The sequence below is a fragment of the Bombus flavifrons genome, chromosome 13, assembly GCF_040668555.2.
Source record: "Bombus flavifrons isolate JBK064 chromosome 13, iyBomFlav1_principal, whole genome shotgun sequence".
Lineage (NCBI taxonomy): Eukaryota > Metazoa > Arthropoda > Insecta > Hymenoptera > Apidae > Bombus > Bombus flavifrons.
Genome location: NC_138454.1, coordinates 11597619 through 11612781, shown reverse-complemented (window position 1 = coordinate 11612781; position 15163 = coordinate 11597619). Strand labels below are relative to the sequence as shown.

At 32.4% G+C, this 15163-nt stretch overlaps 5 protein-coding genes across 11 annotated transcripts in view; 2 read left to right on the top strand and 3 right to left on the bottom strand.

Annotated features, from left to right (window-relative positions):
- Positions 1 to 1576, bottom strand: part of pnut (septin 7-like protein pnut) — a 46649-nt gene extending 45073 nt beyond the window's left edge. Inside the window, exon 1 of the mRNA XM_069126075.1 lies at positions 1441 to 1576. Coding sequence (XP_068982176.1) covers positions 1441 to 1554 — 114 coding nt within the window. The 5' untranslated portion in view covers positions 1555 to 1576. The remainder of the gene's footprint in view (positions 1 to 1440) is intronic.
- Positions 28 to 6076, top strand: LOC138186313 (uncharacterized). 3 transcript variants are annotated; one of them, XM_069126082.1, is made up of 5 exons: positions 1655 to 1990; positions 2063 to 2328; positions 3246 to 3590; positions 3730 to 3964; positions 4033 to 6076. In XM_069126082.1, the coding sequence occupies exons 3-5, from the start codon at positions 3251 to 3253 to the stop codon at positions 4955 to 4957; spliced, it is 1500 nt and encodes a 499-aa protein (XP_068982183.1). In that variant the 5' UTR covers positions 1655 to 1990; positions 2063 to 2328; positions 3246 to 3250; the 3' UTR covers positions 4958 to 6076. The 3 variants fall into 3 exon arrangements, with proteins under 3 accessions (XP_068982184.1, XP_068982183.1, XP_068982181.1); XM_069126083.1 differs by lacking the exons at positions 1655 to 1990; positions 2063 to 2328 and adding an exon at positions 28 to 155; XM_069126080.1 differs by lacking the exon at positions 2063 to 2328.
- Positions 6077 to 6267: 191 nt separating this feature from the next.
- LOC138186326 (RRP15-like protein) lies at positions 6268 to 8371 on the bottom strand. 5 transcript variants are annotated; one of them, XM_069126113.1, is made up of 6 exons: positions 8231 to 8371; positions 8051 to 8138; positions 7584 to 7727; positions 6799 to 7234; positions 6507 to 6723; positions 6268 to 6421 (listed from the first exon to the last, which is right to left on the bottom strand). In XM_069126113.1, the coding sequence occupies exons 4-6, from the start codon at positions 7185 to 7187 to the stop codon at positions 6296 to 6298; spliced, it is 732 nt and encodes a 243-aa protein (XP_068982214.1). In that variant the 5' UTR covers positions 7188 to 7234; positions 7584 to 7727; positions 8051 to 8138; positions 8231 to 8371; the 3' UTR covers positions 6268 to 6295. The 5 variants fall into 5 exon arrangements, with proteins under 5 accessions (XP_068982214.1, XP_068982216.1, XP_068982211.1 ...); XM_069126115.1 differs by having other exon boundaries at positions 7572 to 7727; positions 8235 to 8368; XM_069126110.1 differs by having other exon boundaries at positions 8235 to 8368.
- Positions 8372 to 8375: 4 nt separating this feature from the next.
- Positions 8376 to 14587, top strand: Gga (ADP-ribosylation factor-binding protein Gga). Its single transcript, XM_069126079.1, has 11 exons — positions 8376 to 8711; positions 8862 to 9022; positions 9341 to 9574; positions 9663 to 9836; positions 9908 to 10127; positions 10322 to 10654; positions 10793 to 10928; positions 11089 to 11381; positions 11555 to 11721; positions 11846 to 11956; positions 12034 to 14587. The coding sequence occupies exons 1-11, from the start codon at positions 8672 to 8674 to the stop codon at positions 12124 to 12126; spliced, it is 1962 nt and encodes a 653-aa protein (XP_068982180.1). The 5' UTR covers positions 8376 to 8671; the 3' UTR covers positions 12127 to 14587.
- Positions 12604 to 14296, bottom strand: Lst8 (MTOR associated protein, LST8). The gene is made up of 7 exons (XM_069126104.1): positions 14161 to 14296; positions 13928 to 14080; positions 13744 to 13805; positions 13469 to 13619; positions 13154 to 13356; positions 12921 to 13063; positions 12604 to 12843 (listed from the first exon to the last, which is right to left on the bottom strand). Exons 1-7 carry the CDS (start codon positions 14284 to 14286, stop codon positions 12719 to 12721), a joined length of 963 nt encoding a protein of 320 aa, XP_068982205.1. The 5' UTR covers positions 14287 to 14296; the 3' UTR covers positions 12604 to 12718.
- Positions 14588 to 15163: the final 576 nt, after the last annotated feature.

The following is a 15163-nucleotide window of genomic DNA, read 5'->3' as shown; positions in this document are numbered from 1 at the left end:
CACCAAGGAGAGCATCGACGAATCGTAAGCCAGTGGTCTCAAGGGGTCGTGAGAAGGTGCTGCGCCCCACAAGCAACGGAGAAGTTCGAGGGTAGTAAAGTAGTAACGCATTCGACACACTGGCCTCATATACCGGATATAACCCACATATTAAGGTACATACAACGAATAAATACTACCGTTTTTATAATCGTTATTCTTTCGACGAAACGAAGATTTAAAAGAAGTCAAAAGTTCAAACGTTACTGTGTTACTTTGTATAGATCAATAGTTATAAATCGTGATGCAAATATTATGCAAATATTGTTGAGACTAAAAGTGATTATGTAGCGTGAAACTTACTCCTCGAATTTACTACATATTATCACATGTACACAGTTTTATCTTTCAGTGTGACAATAATGTGCAATAATAATGTGCGTGAATCATGACTACGACATTGTTCAAATATATTATTACAAACAAGTATTATATTTGCATTTAACTTGTAATTGATTAATCTCAATCTCGAAGAATTGCTAATTAGTTCGATCTGATTTTACAAACAATTAAATGAATTCGATTTAGAAATATACGTATATTAGTGACGTTTCTAGATATTACATGAAAATTATACGGTGTAGAGAAAAGAAATATTTTAAAAGGTTATTGTGTGAATGCACAATGCATCGACAGTAAATAATATTTTTTTTTCTTTTTGTGTTATATAATTTGTACTTTACAATTTGTTCAGCTGGACATTCGGTAAATTGTAAATAATATGGCGCGCCTTCATCTGCAATCGATGACGTCAAAGTCAACGGAAAGGGATGTCAACGATTCGATTTAACAATTAAATGGAATGCCTGCATCCTTGCAAAGGTTTCAGATGAAAATATGTCAAACGTGAAATGAATGAAACGAATATTGTTCGCAGATAAGAGCGTTAATTAAATTGAAATGTATATCATATGTCATCGAGTGTTATGCAAAATTTGCCGCACGAGTAAATACCGTTTGACTTGAACACGACATAGCTAAAAGAATTCTCGAATTCGTCGCTCTGCTATATAAAAACCGTACTGCGTCTGATGAAATCGATCGGCAGACGTTTCAGGAAACTTGAATTTTCAATCGATGAAATTCAATCTTGTTACAGTATACAGCTGACTAAAACAAAACGAAGATAACAGAGGAGAAAAAAGAGGAAGAAAAAGAAACGGCGCTAACGAAAGTACGTGACGAGGAAATGTCGTGATGAGATACGACAATAGGACCTAAGCGTCGGAACTTAGGTCGTGAGGAGGGAACACGGCTAAGAAATAAGAAACGAAATGTATTGGCCAGCGGACGTTCCTAATTGAAAAATAGAGGCATCGAAGGCGAAAAGCAGCAGGTTGATGTTAAGTGGGGAGATATTAAAATGGGTCAAGAGTATCTCCATGATGACAGTGTACTTACGTTGTTCGACTTCACGCTAGATGCCTTCGTGAAGAGATTCTCCTGCGAACTCGTCGCGAGGATCATCGAGTCCGCGATATAATATAACACCGTCATCGTTTCCTCCAATGTCATTGACAACGAGCTTCAAACTGGTTCCAATGTAAATTAATAATCTTGACCGCGTAATATTTCGCGATAAATTTCAAAAGGAGCAAATTTGCCGCGAAAATATAACAATTTATTAAGAGATAGAAAAGAGAAATGAGATCGTTAATGGAATTATTATGTTGTCGTGTCAACGATAAGTAACTAACGTACCACTTAAATTGTGTGTACGTTACTTGGATTGTTGTTAGTTTATGTAAAAACTTTAAATCGCGCAATGCGATACGTTACGGGCAACGGCTGTCGACATAATCATTTTGTGTTTAAAAATCGTTGAAGGGGAGAAAAGAATATTTTTCTGCGAAATTTAAGAAGATTATTTTCGTGGTGTACGGATCGCGCAAAATTACGAAGTCTGTGTCCACCACGGGGGCGACTTGGCTGTACAACATTACTACCCAAGGTAAATGAATTTTTTATATTTAATTACACGTTTACCTAATCGATTTTACATATAATTGATTTGAAATAAAAGGAACTTGAAACTTGTGGTAAGAGAAAGAAACGAAGATTGTTTCAAAGGATACTACTACGTACATATATTTATGATACATGTATCTGTTATGCAAGAAAATCAATTTATTAAATATAACACATCGCAAATTGAAACGATGCGTTTCAAGTTGAATAATTGAACGAAAACATCATGAAATATATTTGCATTTTGCTAATGAAGAAACCGCAGTTCCGAAGTTTAGCTACAACAATTACCAGATTACCACTTTCTCTGTATCAGAAAACGTACGTAATATTCCGACACTTTCCAAGTAATCTATGAACCTAGGTACGATTGGAATTACTGACCCACTATCGTCGGCTGTAATATGTCAAGATTACCGCACTCTTCTCACTTTCACCTTACTTTACTTCCCGACAGATAACGAAACATATTCTGTTAGCGTAAAGCGTAAGAGAGAGCGTTCCAACGTTCAAAGTTGTTTCTCGCACGTGTTATAATTGATGCGCTTCAGGTAGCTTCATTACCATTACCATTACCATTACCGTACAGTACGATCATTTCTCTCTTCATCGAACTCCGTGACAACGATGTATAACAGTTAATATGTAAAATGTATCTACGTAAAAATAATTTATAGCGTTAATTAATAGAATAAGAGAAGGCAAACGAAAGGAAAAGATCAATTTTGATGGAATCAACGTGAGTCAATGTGGGCATGCTAAAAACATTGCAGCAGCGATGGAAAATGTCCAATTAATTTTTCAAATAATGTAATAAAATGTTCGGTAAACGGCGATAAAATTTTGCTTGCATTAAAATTCATCGCACAAAATTGGATTATTGCCAAGAACAGATGCGTTAGTATCGCTATTTACTCCGCATTGCGGATTGAAATACATTTATCGCGCGAAAGGGAAAATGTTTGCGATTAATGTCCGATTGTTCCTGCAAAACGTGTCCAATAGACGGAAGCGGAGCTCGCCGCGAGAGAATAATACCTGAACTTGGATTTCTTTTATATAACATATTAGCGCATAAAATAACTAAATACAGAGAATTCACAACAGGGTAAAGTATCTAAATATAGGATAAAATAAGGAAGTAAAGAAGTTGATTCAAATTATTGTATGAGTCATTTATGTATGAGTCGATGATACTAACTAATCGAAAATATTTAAGAAGGGAATGACGATTACAGGGGAGATGAGCAACAGCGCTGGGTTAGGATTCGGCATCGGTCTCGGCGGCGGCGGCGAAGGTCCGGTCCTCACAGCCGCTCAACAACGCCAAGGGGTAGTCACTTTTTTGGTGATGCTAGCTGTGCTCTGCTTTATATTCGCTTATTGCTGTTGGGGCGCACCGTTCTGCAGATCATTGTGCAGACGACATTGTTGCTGCCAACTCGAAGATCCAGAGCCAGATTCACGATTTAGCAATAACGATCAAACTATGGTAGCAACACCAACGATTATTCTCTTGCCACACGGTAGGATGCTCGTTGTGGATGGTACGATCTTCACGCAGTTTCAAACCGATCCAACTGGTAAGATTGCTAATATATACTAAACTTCGGTGCTCCTTTCTTCTTCTTCTCCTTTTCTTTCAAGTTGTAGAATATCAACGATTCGAAGACGAAAATGTTAGTTACTCTAAATGTTCTTAAATGTTATTTGTCGGAACAGGTTTAGATTTGGTGGAACTAGGTGATAGCGTACTACGTGCTCAAAGAAATCCGCGAGGCATAATTCGACATCAGCTACAAAACAGCCAAGGTAGTATACTTGAGATGGATGCAGAAACGTCAAGCAAAGATAGCTTAGGATCCGTTGGGTGTTTTCCACCACCAACTTACGAGAGTATCTATGGTAAAGAAGAGTCGGATATGCCGCCATCGTATTCCGATATCTTACTACACAGGTCAGTTTTGATTCTAAAGATATTTGCGATAATTTCTTCTTTAATAGATTTGATAATTCTATCTTTAGGTTTGCCAATCTTCCTCATGAGATAGATATGCACGGTTATCGTCACGATGGCAAAGAAGAAATTGAAATGCAAAGTTTAGATGGTTGTCCGCATATACTAAGCAATCCGATGAATACAATAGCATACCCTTATGCGACCGTAACGAATTTCTCGAGTCAAAGCTTCCCACGAAGGACCGTCTCGAGAAATCCATCCATCATTAGCAATCCACTTGATAGCTATTACGTCGATAACGAATTAGAATTATACCGGTTGAGTCAGGAGATGGTACCACGAGTATTTAGTAATGCGAACTTTGAGACTCTTAGAACTTATCAAGATGAAACTTCGTTTTATAACGTGAACGGAAATGTAAGCGAACGACAAAGCGATACGTTGTCGAATAATGGAAATTATTGCTTGTCCGATAATAACATTCGAAACAACGAAAGAGTGATCCCAAATAATACCGATCAAGTATCGAGGAATATAACGTCGGCAAATGAGTTAATGAATACAAGAAATCTTGTTCGAAGCATGTCGAGAACTAGCGAAGAAAGTAGAAATAACATAGAAAATTCACAGAGAGATAACCAAGAGACTGGAGTAGTTTTCGTCCGGATATCACGTTCCGACGATTGCAACAATAGCCACACTGGTATAACGCCGCAAAACTGGTATAACGACGCAACTGAAAACGATAGGTCGAGAGCACAAGCAAATCAGGAAGATCAATCTAGTCTAAGAAATATACATTCCGAAAATGGCCAGACGGATGAAACCAATCACAATATGGAATCTAATCCGATAGGATATTATATAAGAAATCAAAGCACTGACGAGGCTGTCGGCAGGTCGCACAGGCTAGAAAGCGAGGCTGTTTATTCTGACGAAGAGACTAGAAATTTTGGAGCACTGGCAGACATTCGCGAAAGTCGGGTATAACGTGAGATATAACACTGAAAATATATGATAACAATCGATAGGAGGTAGAAAACTCTCTGACCAAAGGTGCATATGTCGATAATTACATTCTGTAAAAAGCTTATAATAAAAGTGGAAACATATTCTATTAATGTAACAGTTTATTTTCATGGAAATTAATTACTTTGAAACGTATCTTAAATAATAAAGTTCGCAGTACTAAGAGCGCTCGAAATTTAGTAGAGAAATCTATTATACAATTGAAATTAATATTATTTAATTTATCAGAATCAAATATTTTTTTGTTAGTTCTTAATCTAAATGTACTATGATGGGTTTTAAGTCTATTTGTACACAAAAAGATAATTATAACATTTAAAAAAGCATGGAAAAATGCGGACAGATAATTCAACTGACCTAAGAGGATCACCAAATTGTTTAAGTCCTGAAAATAATTTTATATACAAAAAGGTACAATCAATTTAATTATGGCATAATAATGAGAGGAGAAAGACGAGGAAAAGTTGGTTCAGTCCGTCCAAGGGTTAATCTACACACTAGGTTCAGTAATTGTTAAGTAAATGACCGTCGTGAATGAATTCAAATATTTTTTACGCATTATTAGTAATCTATTCTACAGACTACTTGTTATATATTTGCTTTTTATATTATTTTAGTATATAACGCAATACAGTTAACGATTTCTGAAATTCAAACTTAGATGCAACAAGCTCATAATTTATATTTTTACGTGTCACGAGAAAACAATGAATATAGAATACATAAAAGTAAGATGTGTATAGAATAACTGTTGGACACATGTCCTATGTACAGGTCCTATGTACAGATTATGTATATGTAAATGTATCTCCTGAATTGAGTTTAAACTTACTACTCTAAAAGAACTGTGGCATAAATGCATAAGATGTACACTGATATTTTACAAAAATATACTACGTGGCACTATTGTCCACGCACACATACTCACACACATGTCGTATTTATATGACATAAACAAGATACAATGAAAATTGATTTTACATAGAGTCATATATGCGTTATAAATATACACTAAGTTACATGAAAATTATACACTGAACACATTATTACCGTTGTTGCATAGATAAAAAAGATATCAAAGTAAAGCTACTAATGAAATAAAGTATTTAATAAAAAATTTAAACTTTGTTTTTAATCTGTATTTTTTCCTAAATATATAGGTAATAAAAAAAGAATAGGAAACCGAAAATGTTAAAATAGAGGTAAAATTTTACTCGTAATAATTTAATTAAAGGATACTCTTTAATCGTCATCATGACAAATAATCATTTTTATGATTATTTTATATTTTTTTACAATTTAATTGTCACTATCTACGTCTTCGGGGGCCGAAGAATCTTCATCTACGTCTTCCCGATCCCAATCCTTCAATTTCGTTCCCATTACGAAATCTTCTCTCAGCACATTCCAAATTTCTTTCTCCTTCTATATAAGATATATACATATTATCGTTTTCTCAACATTAAATATTTGCTAACAATAATAACACTTGTCTAAGAAATACCTTTACCTTCTTTTTATGCTTTCCATTTTCTTGCGTTTCATTTTTTACATCATTATCTACAGGTATACTTTTACTTCCTCCCATAAGAACATCCAAGAATGCAGTCTTATCAATATTTTTCAATACTTGATCGCGTTTTCTTTCTAACGGTCCAGCTTCTGATAATTTTTTGTTAATCTCACCTTGTTGTTGTTTAACTGCATTGAATAGTTGTACTACACCTCTACAATAAAAAATGATTATTTATTTAAAATAAACAAAAAAATTGCATCCTCTATCCTTAGAGTAATTAAATTACTTTGTAGCAATCTTTTGCAATGTCCTTTCACGCTCTCTGTCCGTTATGCTTGGTTTTACTCTAATACCTAAATTTTTTTCTTTCCTCCTTTCTTTTATTCGTGGTTTTTTAACATTAGCGTCTCCTTCTTCTAATTCCTCTGTTTTTATTTCCCTTTCCTCTTTCTCAATTTCAAATGACAACTTTTCTTTATCTTTTTCATCTTTCACATCGTATAACCTTTTTGCTTTTGATAAAACTATTGTTTTCCTACGTTTTGGCTTTTTTGTTCGTAGAATTTTTTGCATAGCATCTGCCCATCCGGCATTTCCACCAGCTTCACTTTTTGCATCAGGAAGCTCATCATCTTCAAATTCTTCTTCTTCTATATGCATTTTTATATGTTTCATTTTTATAGATCTTCTGCTTGGCCTTCCTAGTTTCTCTGCTTCAGATTCTGAGGGAATGATCATCACTAATGTTTTTATCATCATTACAACGTTCTTCTAATTTCATTGCAATAATATTTATGAAATATACATATCAAGTAAAGTAAAAAATATCTTTACAAAATTGACACGAACAAGAATCTTTAATAATTTCTTGAAACTACAAATATTAGATTAAACATGATAGGTTATGTAAGAAGAGAATCAGAATTTAAATAAATTCTAGATATAATCTTATGAGTTTCTCAATGGTTTTCTCATGTTTGTCTTATTATCTAACACGACTATTATTAATTAAAAAGAAAAAACCACATATTAATAAATTTGATTAATGTCAATACTAACCCACGATCGTACCTTATGACTAAGAAACCAGGGAGAATATTTAAATAAAACTAATCTCGATTAATTCCTTACGTTCTAAACTTTCATTTGAGCTCTCCCCGAAATTACAAAATTCTTCCTAGGAGCCGAAAAATTTGGATTTTTTCATTTTACCACCTGTCGATTGGACATAATAAAATATGTATTATATTATGTATATTTCAGGCGCAGATATTTCAAGATTAAGTGATGATAACGATATAATTATTAAGATAACTGAATTTGCTTTTTCATGCTTTACAAAAATATCGGAAAATAAATATAAGGTTCTACTTAAAAGAATATTGATGACCTTAAAATCCTGTAAAAAAGAAATGATCATGAGAGAAAACTATTTCCAACGTTATATATGGTTCCTGAAATAATGTAACTTTTTCCTGACAAATTTTTCCATACAACGATATAACAAATAAGGTAAATATTTAAGTAATCTCATTTACCTGGACCACCCTGTACATGCATATTAATCGAGGGCCAATCAACCATTTCATTACTCACGAACACGATGAAACTCTATGTATGATGAAACTGTAATGAACATTTATGAAGAATTCGTAATGTTATATTTTATTTTAATTATTATAGGTCTTTCCTATTTTTTCTATCGTGCAAGTACGTACGTACATACTGGACAACAAGATTCGAGAATTCTCGATTGAAATGTCTTTTCGTTTTCGATATTGCGTGCAACGAAGCAACATTTATTAAAGCGCCTCTCATGTCAGTTTTAGAAGAACTACGAATAGAATTCCACAGTGAATTATACTTTACACTACGAACAGCTGTTTGTCTCTAAGACTTCTCTAGACTTAATGAAATACTATTTTTTTTTTTAATATTTTGAAGTAACTATAGCAGAAAAACCAAAATATAATAAGATAACAATTGTAAATGTGGAATCTCTCATATCAAGAAATATTATATTTAATTTTAAGAGTATTGCTGTTTGCGAGGAAAAGCTCAAAATGGTATCTTTCAAATCTTTGTTCGTATTATCTATCAAATAAACACATGTAACCTAAAACGCGTGAATTTAAAGAAATTTAAAGGAAATTATAGAAATGGATGTTGTTGTTACAACAAGTTTAGAAGCCCTGATACGTAAGTTAAAATACCACATATTTATTTATTGTCTAGAAATGTCTATAGTAACAAAGACTGTCCATTTTATAGATATCCAGTTGTGGTTAATTTATTAAATATATCTTTTTCTCTTCTTTTATTTTTTCCTTCTTTCTTATCTTTTTGTAGAAAGGGTAACAAATCCCCAAAATCAAAAACCTGATATAGCTGCAACCGAAGCATTCTGTGTGATGCTCACCAAAGAAGCAGAAGGTATTCAAATTGGCACTAAATTATTAGCACTGCGTATTCAATCATCTAACGAGACTGAAGCACTTCAAGCTCTTGCTGTAAGTTTCTTTGTCAAATTTCTGTTGCATAACAAATTCAGATGTAAAATTATTTCATTTCATGTTACTTTATTTATTTAAAGTTATTCTAAAGAAAACCTGTATATATGTATGCATATATGTATACATATAGGAAGTAAAAGTCATTTTATTTTTATTGTTTTATTTGATTTATTGCTTATTGTTTAATATTTGATACTTTTTGAATATAAATTTAAATTAAAAGAAAATCTCTGGTAGTAAACCAACATACATATTGCACAATTACAAGTTTTATCATTCTTATATGTTGTTTTTGGTTTTTAATTACTTTTACAGTTACTAGATACATGTATGAATAGATGTGGGCCGTCTTTTCACGCAGAAGTTGGTAAATTTCGTTTCTTAAATGAAATGATTCGTTTAGTTTCACCAAAGTATCTAGGCGGTAAAACGCCAGCCATGGTGCGCCAAAAAGTATTACAGTTGTTACATACATGGACAAGGGAGTATCCAAAAGAATTAAAAATTAAAGAAGCCTATGAAATGTTAAAAAAGCAGGGTGTTATAGAAGTGAGTTCCATATATTATTTTTGACAGAGAGTTCAGTCTCCTTTTTTTCAATCTTTTCTTAAGATGTGAAAATTGTACATGTATTCAGGATGATTCCGTGTCTTTAAATAATACTCAAGAGGAAGGATTGAAAGCATTGAAAACTAAGAGTACGATATTTGATGATGAAGAGAAATCTAAATTGCTGCAGAAATTATTGCAAAGTAAAAATCCTGATGATTTACAAGCTGCAAATAGATTAATTAAAACTATGGTGAGAGAGGTAAGTGTAATATGTATTTGAAAAATTGTAAAATAGTAGTTTTGCAAAATATATCAACTACTATTTTATAGGATGAAAGAAGAGTACAATTAAATTCACGTAGGATAATGGAGCTAGAATCTGTTCATAACAATGCAAAATTATTATCAGAAATGTTAGATTCGTATAACTGTAATGAAACTAGTACGGAAGATCTTGAATTAATGAAAGAATTATATCAGGCTTGCGAACGATTAAAACCAATTGTGCTCAGATTAGCAAATGAAACCCAAGATAACGAAGGAATGCTTAGTAAGTATTTTATCAAAATTCGTTTAAAGAAATTTAACGAATACGAGAATTACTTTCTTTGTCTATTAAAAAATCATTTCTTCATTCAACTTTTACTAATATCATCTTAATAACTTGAGCATAAAATGTAAAAACTTACGTTATAATTATTAGTCCGAATTTTAAAGCCGTATCATGTTTAAATAATCTAATAGGTGATGTACTTGCTGCAAGTGATGAATTGGAACAAGTATTTGAGAAGTACACTGCTATTATAGTTCATGGTAAATGTGTGAAGCCTAAAATAGACTCCGATATCAGTCCGTATTTATTAGATTTATCTTCTCCAATGGAGAATGTTCCTCTTAAAAGTGATGGTGTAAACGCAATGACCACAAATCATCAGTCAGATATGGAAGTTTTAGGAGATATCTTCAGTTCACTAGGGAAGTCTGAAGATTCAGAAATCTCTTCGGTTTCTGACGCAAATCTCTTAATGATCGAATCAGTCATGCAGCCAATTAATGTTTTACCTAAAAATAAGAAAGGTCCGTGAATGTAAAATATCCGACACATATGCTCTATCGATTGAATAACGCTGATATATTGAAAAAATTGAGCGTTTTTAATAATGAATTTGATCGATTAAATAAACGAACAAATGGTGAGTAACGTTCCATTTTCAGATGAATTAATCAACACATCTGAAAAGAAAATTGACAGTAAAGCAAAAGCACTGGAGGAATTGAACGAATTGGGAGAGTCTTTGCTTAAACAAAGCTTATCAGGCATAGTATCGAATTCACGTGTAAAGTTAGGAAGGTTGGTAAAACGTACTTATACTTTTTAATTAGTTCCATTATATACAATTACGGCATTTAGTAGTAGTAGTAGTAAACAAACTACAAAAAATAGTAAACAAAATATAAATCGTTCACCAAATATCAAACCTTTCAAACGTTTCAACGACCTTCCCTCGTAGCGGCAGTTCTTCACATTTTCCTAATTTGTCGGATACTACAAGTGTAAAAAACGACAAACTGTCTGATATTCATCTTAAGTCAAGCGATAACATTCCATCTCACGATGATACAAATCCTCAAACCATCGAATCTAATGCGAATAATGAGAAGATAGAAACGAACCGATGTAACAATCCATCAAGTGTATGGGATGCTGCTTCAATAATACCGTCGACGGAAAACTCAGTTAGTCCCGAACCGGAGATTAAACCATTGACAGACATTAACATTAGCCTTCAAGATATTAAACCAGGTAAATTGTTGTTTCCTGTTCTTTTGTGTCTATTGATATTATCATAAAAGTACATTATATCTTTGCCTAAAGACAGAGTACGATGTTATACCTCTTATTCAATGCCCGATAATTAATGAGACACGTTAGTAACGGTTAAAATAAAACTGTTCGTTTTATTGTTTATTCAATAGGTATTAATCCGCCTATGACAGTAATTGAAGAGAAGAATGGTATATCTGTTGTGCTTCATTTTGCTCGAGACAATCCAAGGCAAGATGTGTTTGTCGTAGTGATTACGACAATGAGTAAGAATTTGAAGCCACTTACCAATTACTTGTTTCAAGCAGTGGTGCCAAAAGTATGTTTTTAATATTCATCTAATTACTTTTCGTCGTTGTTATTGTTCATACAACTAGCAAATCATTACAATTCAATTAATTAAATTGCTAACATTTGAAACTGAAAATATTTTTCCGTTTTAGAAATGTAAATGTAGACTACAGCCACCTTCTGGAACAGGATTGCCTGGTCATAATCCATTCTTGCCTCCATCAGCAATTACTCAAATTATGCTAATTGCAAATCCTACCAAGGTAAAACAATGAAAATATTTCTTTTGTATTTAAAATATTCACTGACTTTATTTAACCTGATATAATCTGTTTTGTAGGAAACGGTATCATTAAAGTTCATGTTAAGTTATACAATGGACAATGAAACTTTCACAGAAATGGGTGAAGTAGAAAAGTTGCCTTTCATTTAAAGTACTTAAAGTATAATTACTAAGAGTAAACTCACAAAAATGCAGGTTCCAATAGCTAAAAGGAGAATAATATATATATATTATATATATTAACACATATTATATATATAATATGTACACACACGCGCGCGCGCGCGAGCGCACACACACACACACACACAACCAACAAACAAACAACAAACAAAATTTTCCAAAATTGGAATCATGAGAAAGTAATTTTCTCTTATGCTTTATTTCTTGGATTATAATTACAATTTTATCTTCATTATCATACTTATTATTATATTTAAAGATAAAATTAATGTTACGTAGTTACTTAAAGGTAATGTTGTGATTTATGTATACGCTTGAAAATGTGCAAATTCTAAGATCAGAAGATGGAAGTGGACACATTGGAAAATCGTAAATGATAAAGTCGAAGTAACTATAATTGAAAAATAGCGGAAAGAAAAGGCACAAATAAAAGAAACAACAAAGCACGAAAATTAAATAGTTCAATATAAATTATAAGTTAAAACGACATTCCTCCTTATTATTAAATATAAATGAGAACAATATTTTATTCAAAAATTTAAACAAATATACTGCTCGTTTAAGGAACGGAAAGTACTTCATCACGAAATGCAAGAGCAGTAACTGCTTTTTGGTGACCCTGATATTCTCGCTCTACTGCTCCTGTTGATACATTCCACAATCTTGCAACACCATCGGACGAAGCTAAATCAAGTCAAATGTTGAAATTAAATCCAAAAAAACGTGATAACAAAAGAATAAAAAAGAAAGTATGTTATTACCAGTAAATATGTATTGTGAATCTGCACTAAATGCAGCATCCCAGACCCATCGTTTTGCCTCATGTTGAAGTACTTGTACTTCCGAGAAATCTGTAGTTTTCCAAACTCGAGCAGTCTGATCAGCAGATGTAGTCACTAAAAGTCTAATCAAAAGAGACCACGAGTTACAATAGATAGTACATAATTTTATATGATTTTATTATCATATTATGTATTTGATGAAATATACTTACGTAGAATCGGGGCTAAATTTGCATCGAAGTGCGTAACGTTTGTGTGCTGAAAGTTTGTGACGAGGATTAAGACGGGTAGGTTCATCGCCTACACCCCCGGTAAGTGTCCAAATATAACAGTGGCCTTTGTTGTTCACTGCTGCCATATATGTACCATCTTGATCAATCGCAACGTCTTGCACAGACGCTTCAGCTTCTGGTATCTTTACGTACGAAGAGCAATTATTTAAATAAATAAGCGTGGAATTAAAGCCAACCAAAATCGGCATGTCGCCATTACTAATAAAACAAATTATTTTCTACACTTTTTCGTACCAATTGTTCGTTATGATCCGAACGTAAATCCCACAAATGTATAACACCGCTTTGATCACCAACAATAAGTTCTGCTTGATTCGGATGCAGACAAACACAGTTTACAGGAGCTGACACTTGGAATATTCGTTGGCATTGAAAGCTACTTGACCTGTAACATTTTTGTTATTCTTTTTATTATTATTATCGTCATTATTATTACTTATTTATTATTTCCAAATTTTTTTTTTTGTAGCAAACAATTAACATGGTATCTAAATCCTATTTGTATTTGCCTGAGATCCCAAATCCGTGCTGAACAGTCTTCACCACCAGTATACATCCATTTCCCCTCTTCCTAGATATAATAAAGTATATTAATAATTTTAAAATAAATGCTATTACATTACTATAAGAATAATCTTACAAAATTCCAAATTTGTATATTATTGATACCAGCAGAATGTAATGATAAAATACCTGGAAACCTAAACCTGTAATATTCTTTGACACTCCTTCATAATTAATAATTGGATTTGGATTGTTCGAAACCAAGTCATACATCCTTATATGTTGATATCCGGCAGCAGCTATTAGATATTTATCTGGAGTTATGTCTAAAGCATTGACTTGCTAAAAATATCAAAGTATTAGAAGAAACAAATTTTAGACAAAATATACACGTGATATTTCCATAAATATCAGAAGATTACCGAATCTGTGTGTTCTGCAGTTCGTTGGCAAACTCCTGTGTGAGGTTGCCATATTTTGATAGTATGATCATAGCCACCCGTTACAAGAATAACTTGCTCATTACTGTTAGTACCATCCACAGTCATTTGATAAAATGTAGAAATGATTAAAACTGGATCTCAATATTTTATAATTTTCTAGTAAGATTTGTATCTAGTAAGTCTTGTATCATTGCATGTTCAATCATATACAATTTATAGCTTATCCTTGGCTGTCTCAAAATACGTTGATTATAAATGTATAGTTATTCAATAAAATATACTTTTGTTATGTCTTTTACTTTACACCCTCTGTTTTTCCTTCCGACCGTTTAGATCGTTTTAAATACAATAATAGGTATTATTAGCAGATTTTGTTTGTATTACACAACAGGTTATGTCATGAAGGGAGATTTTTGTACAACAGCTAGTAACATCTCTATGTTACCATTAATTTAACCCGTTCTCTTTTAAAGGTACAACGTACAACAGAGAGGCATTGTTTTATTTATTTGTATTTATTTTTATTTTTGTTTTTACAATAGAAACTTAAAAACTAAGCAAGATTATAAACAGAAACCATAAATGTCACTCTTCCCAAATAATATCATTATCCATTATTTCATACAATATATCATTCAACGCAATTTAAAAACATGATGTGTAAAATTTACATCCATATCAATATATATATGTATACATATAAATGTAAAAAATATATTACATTATTATTATTATCATCATTACATTTTTCAAATACTTGTTGTAAACAATAACAGTGGTATTTGATACTGAAAAATGTTTACTTCAATTTATAAGTTGATCTTGAAATTCGTTAAAATTGAGATATGTGTTAAATAAAAAGTTTCAACGATTTATCGACGCTTTATCCAAAATCATACTACAATTATGATCGAACGGACAGACAATTAGTGAAAAACATATATACCTAGATAGATCGTAAAATACAGCATCGAATTACCAC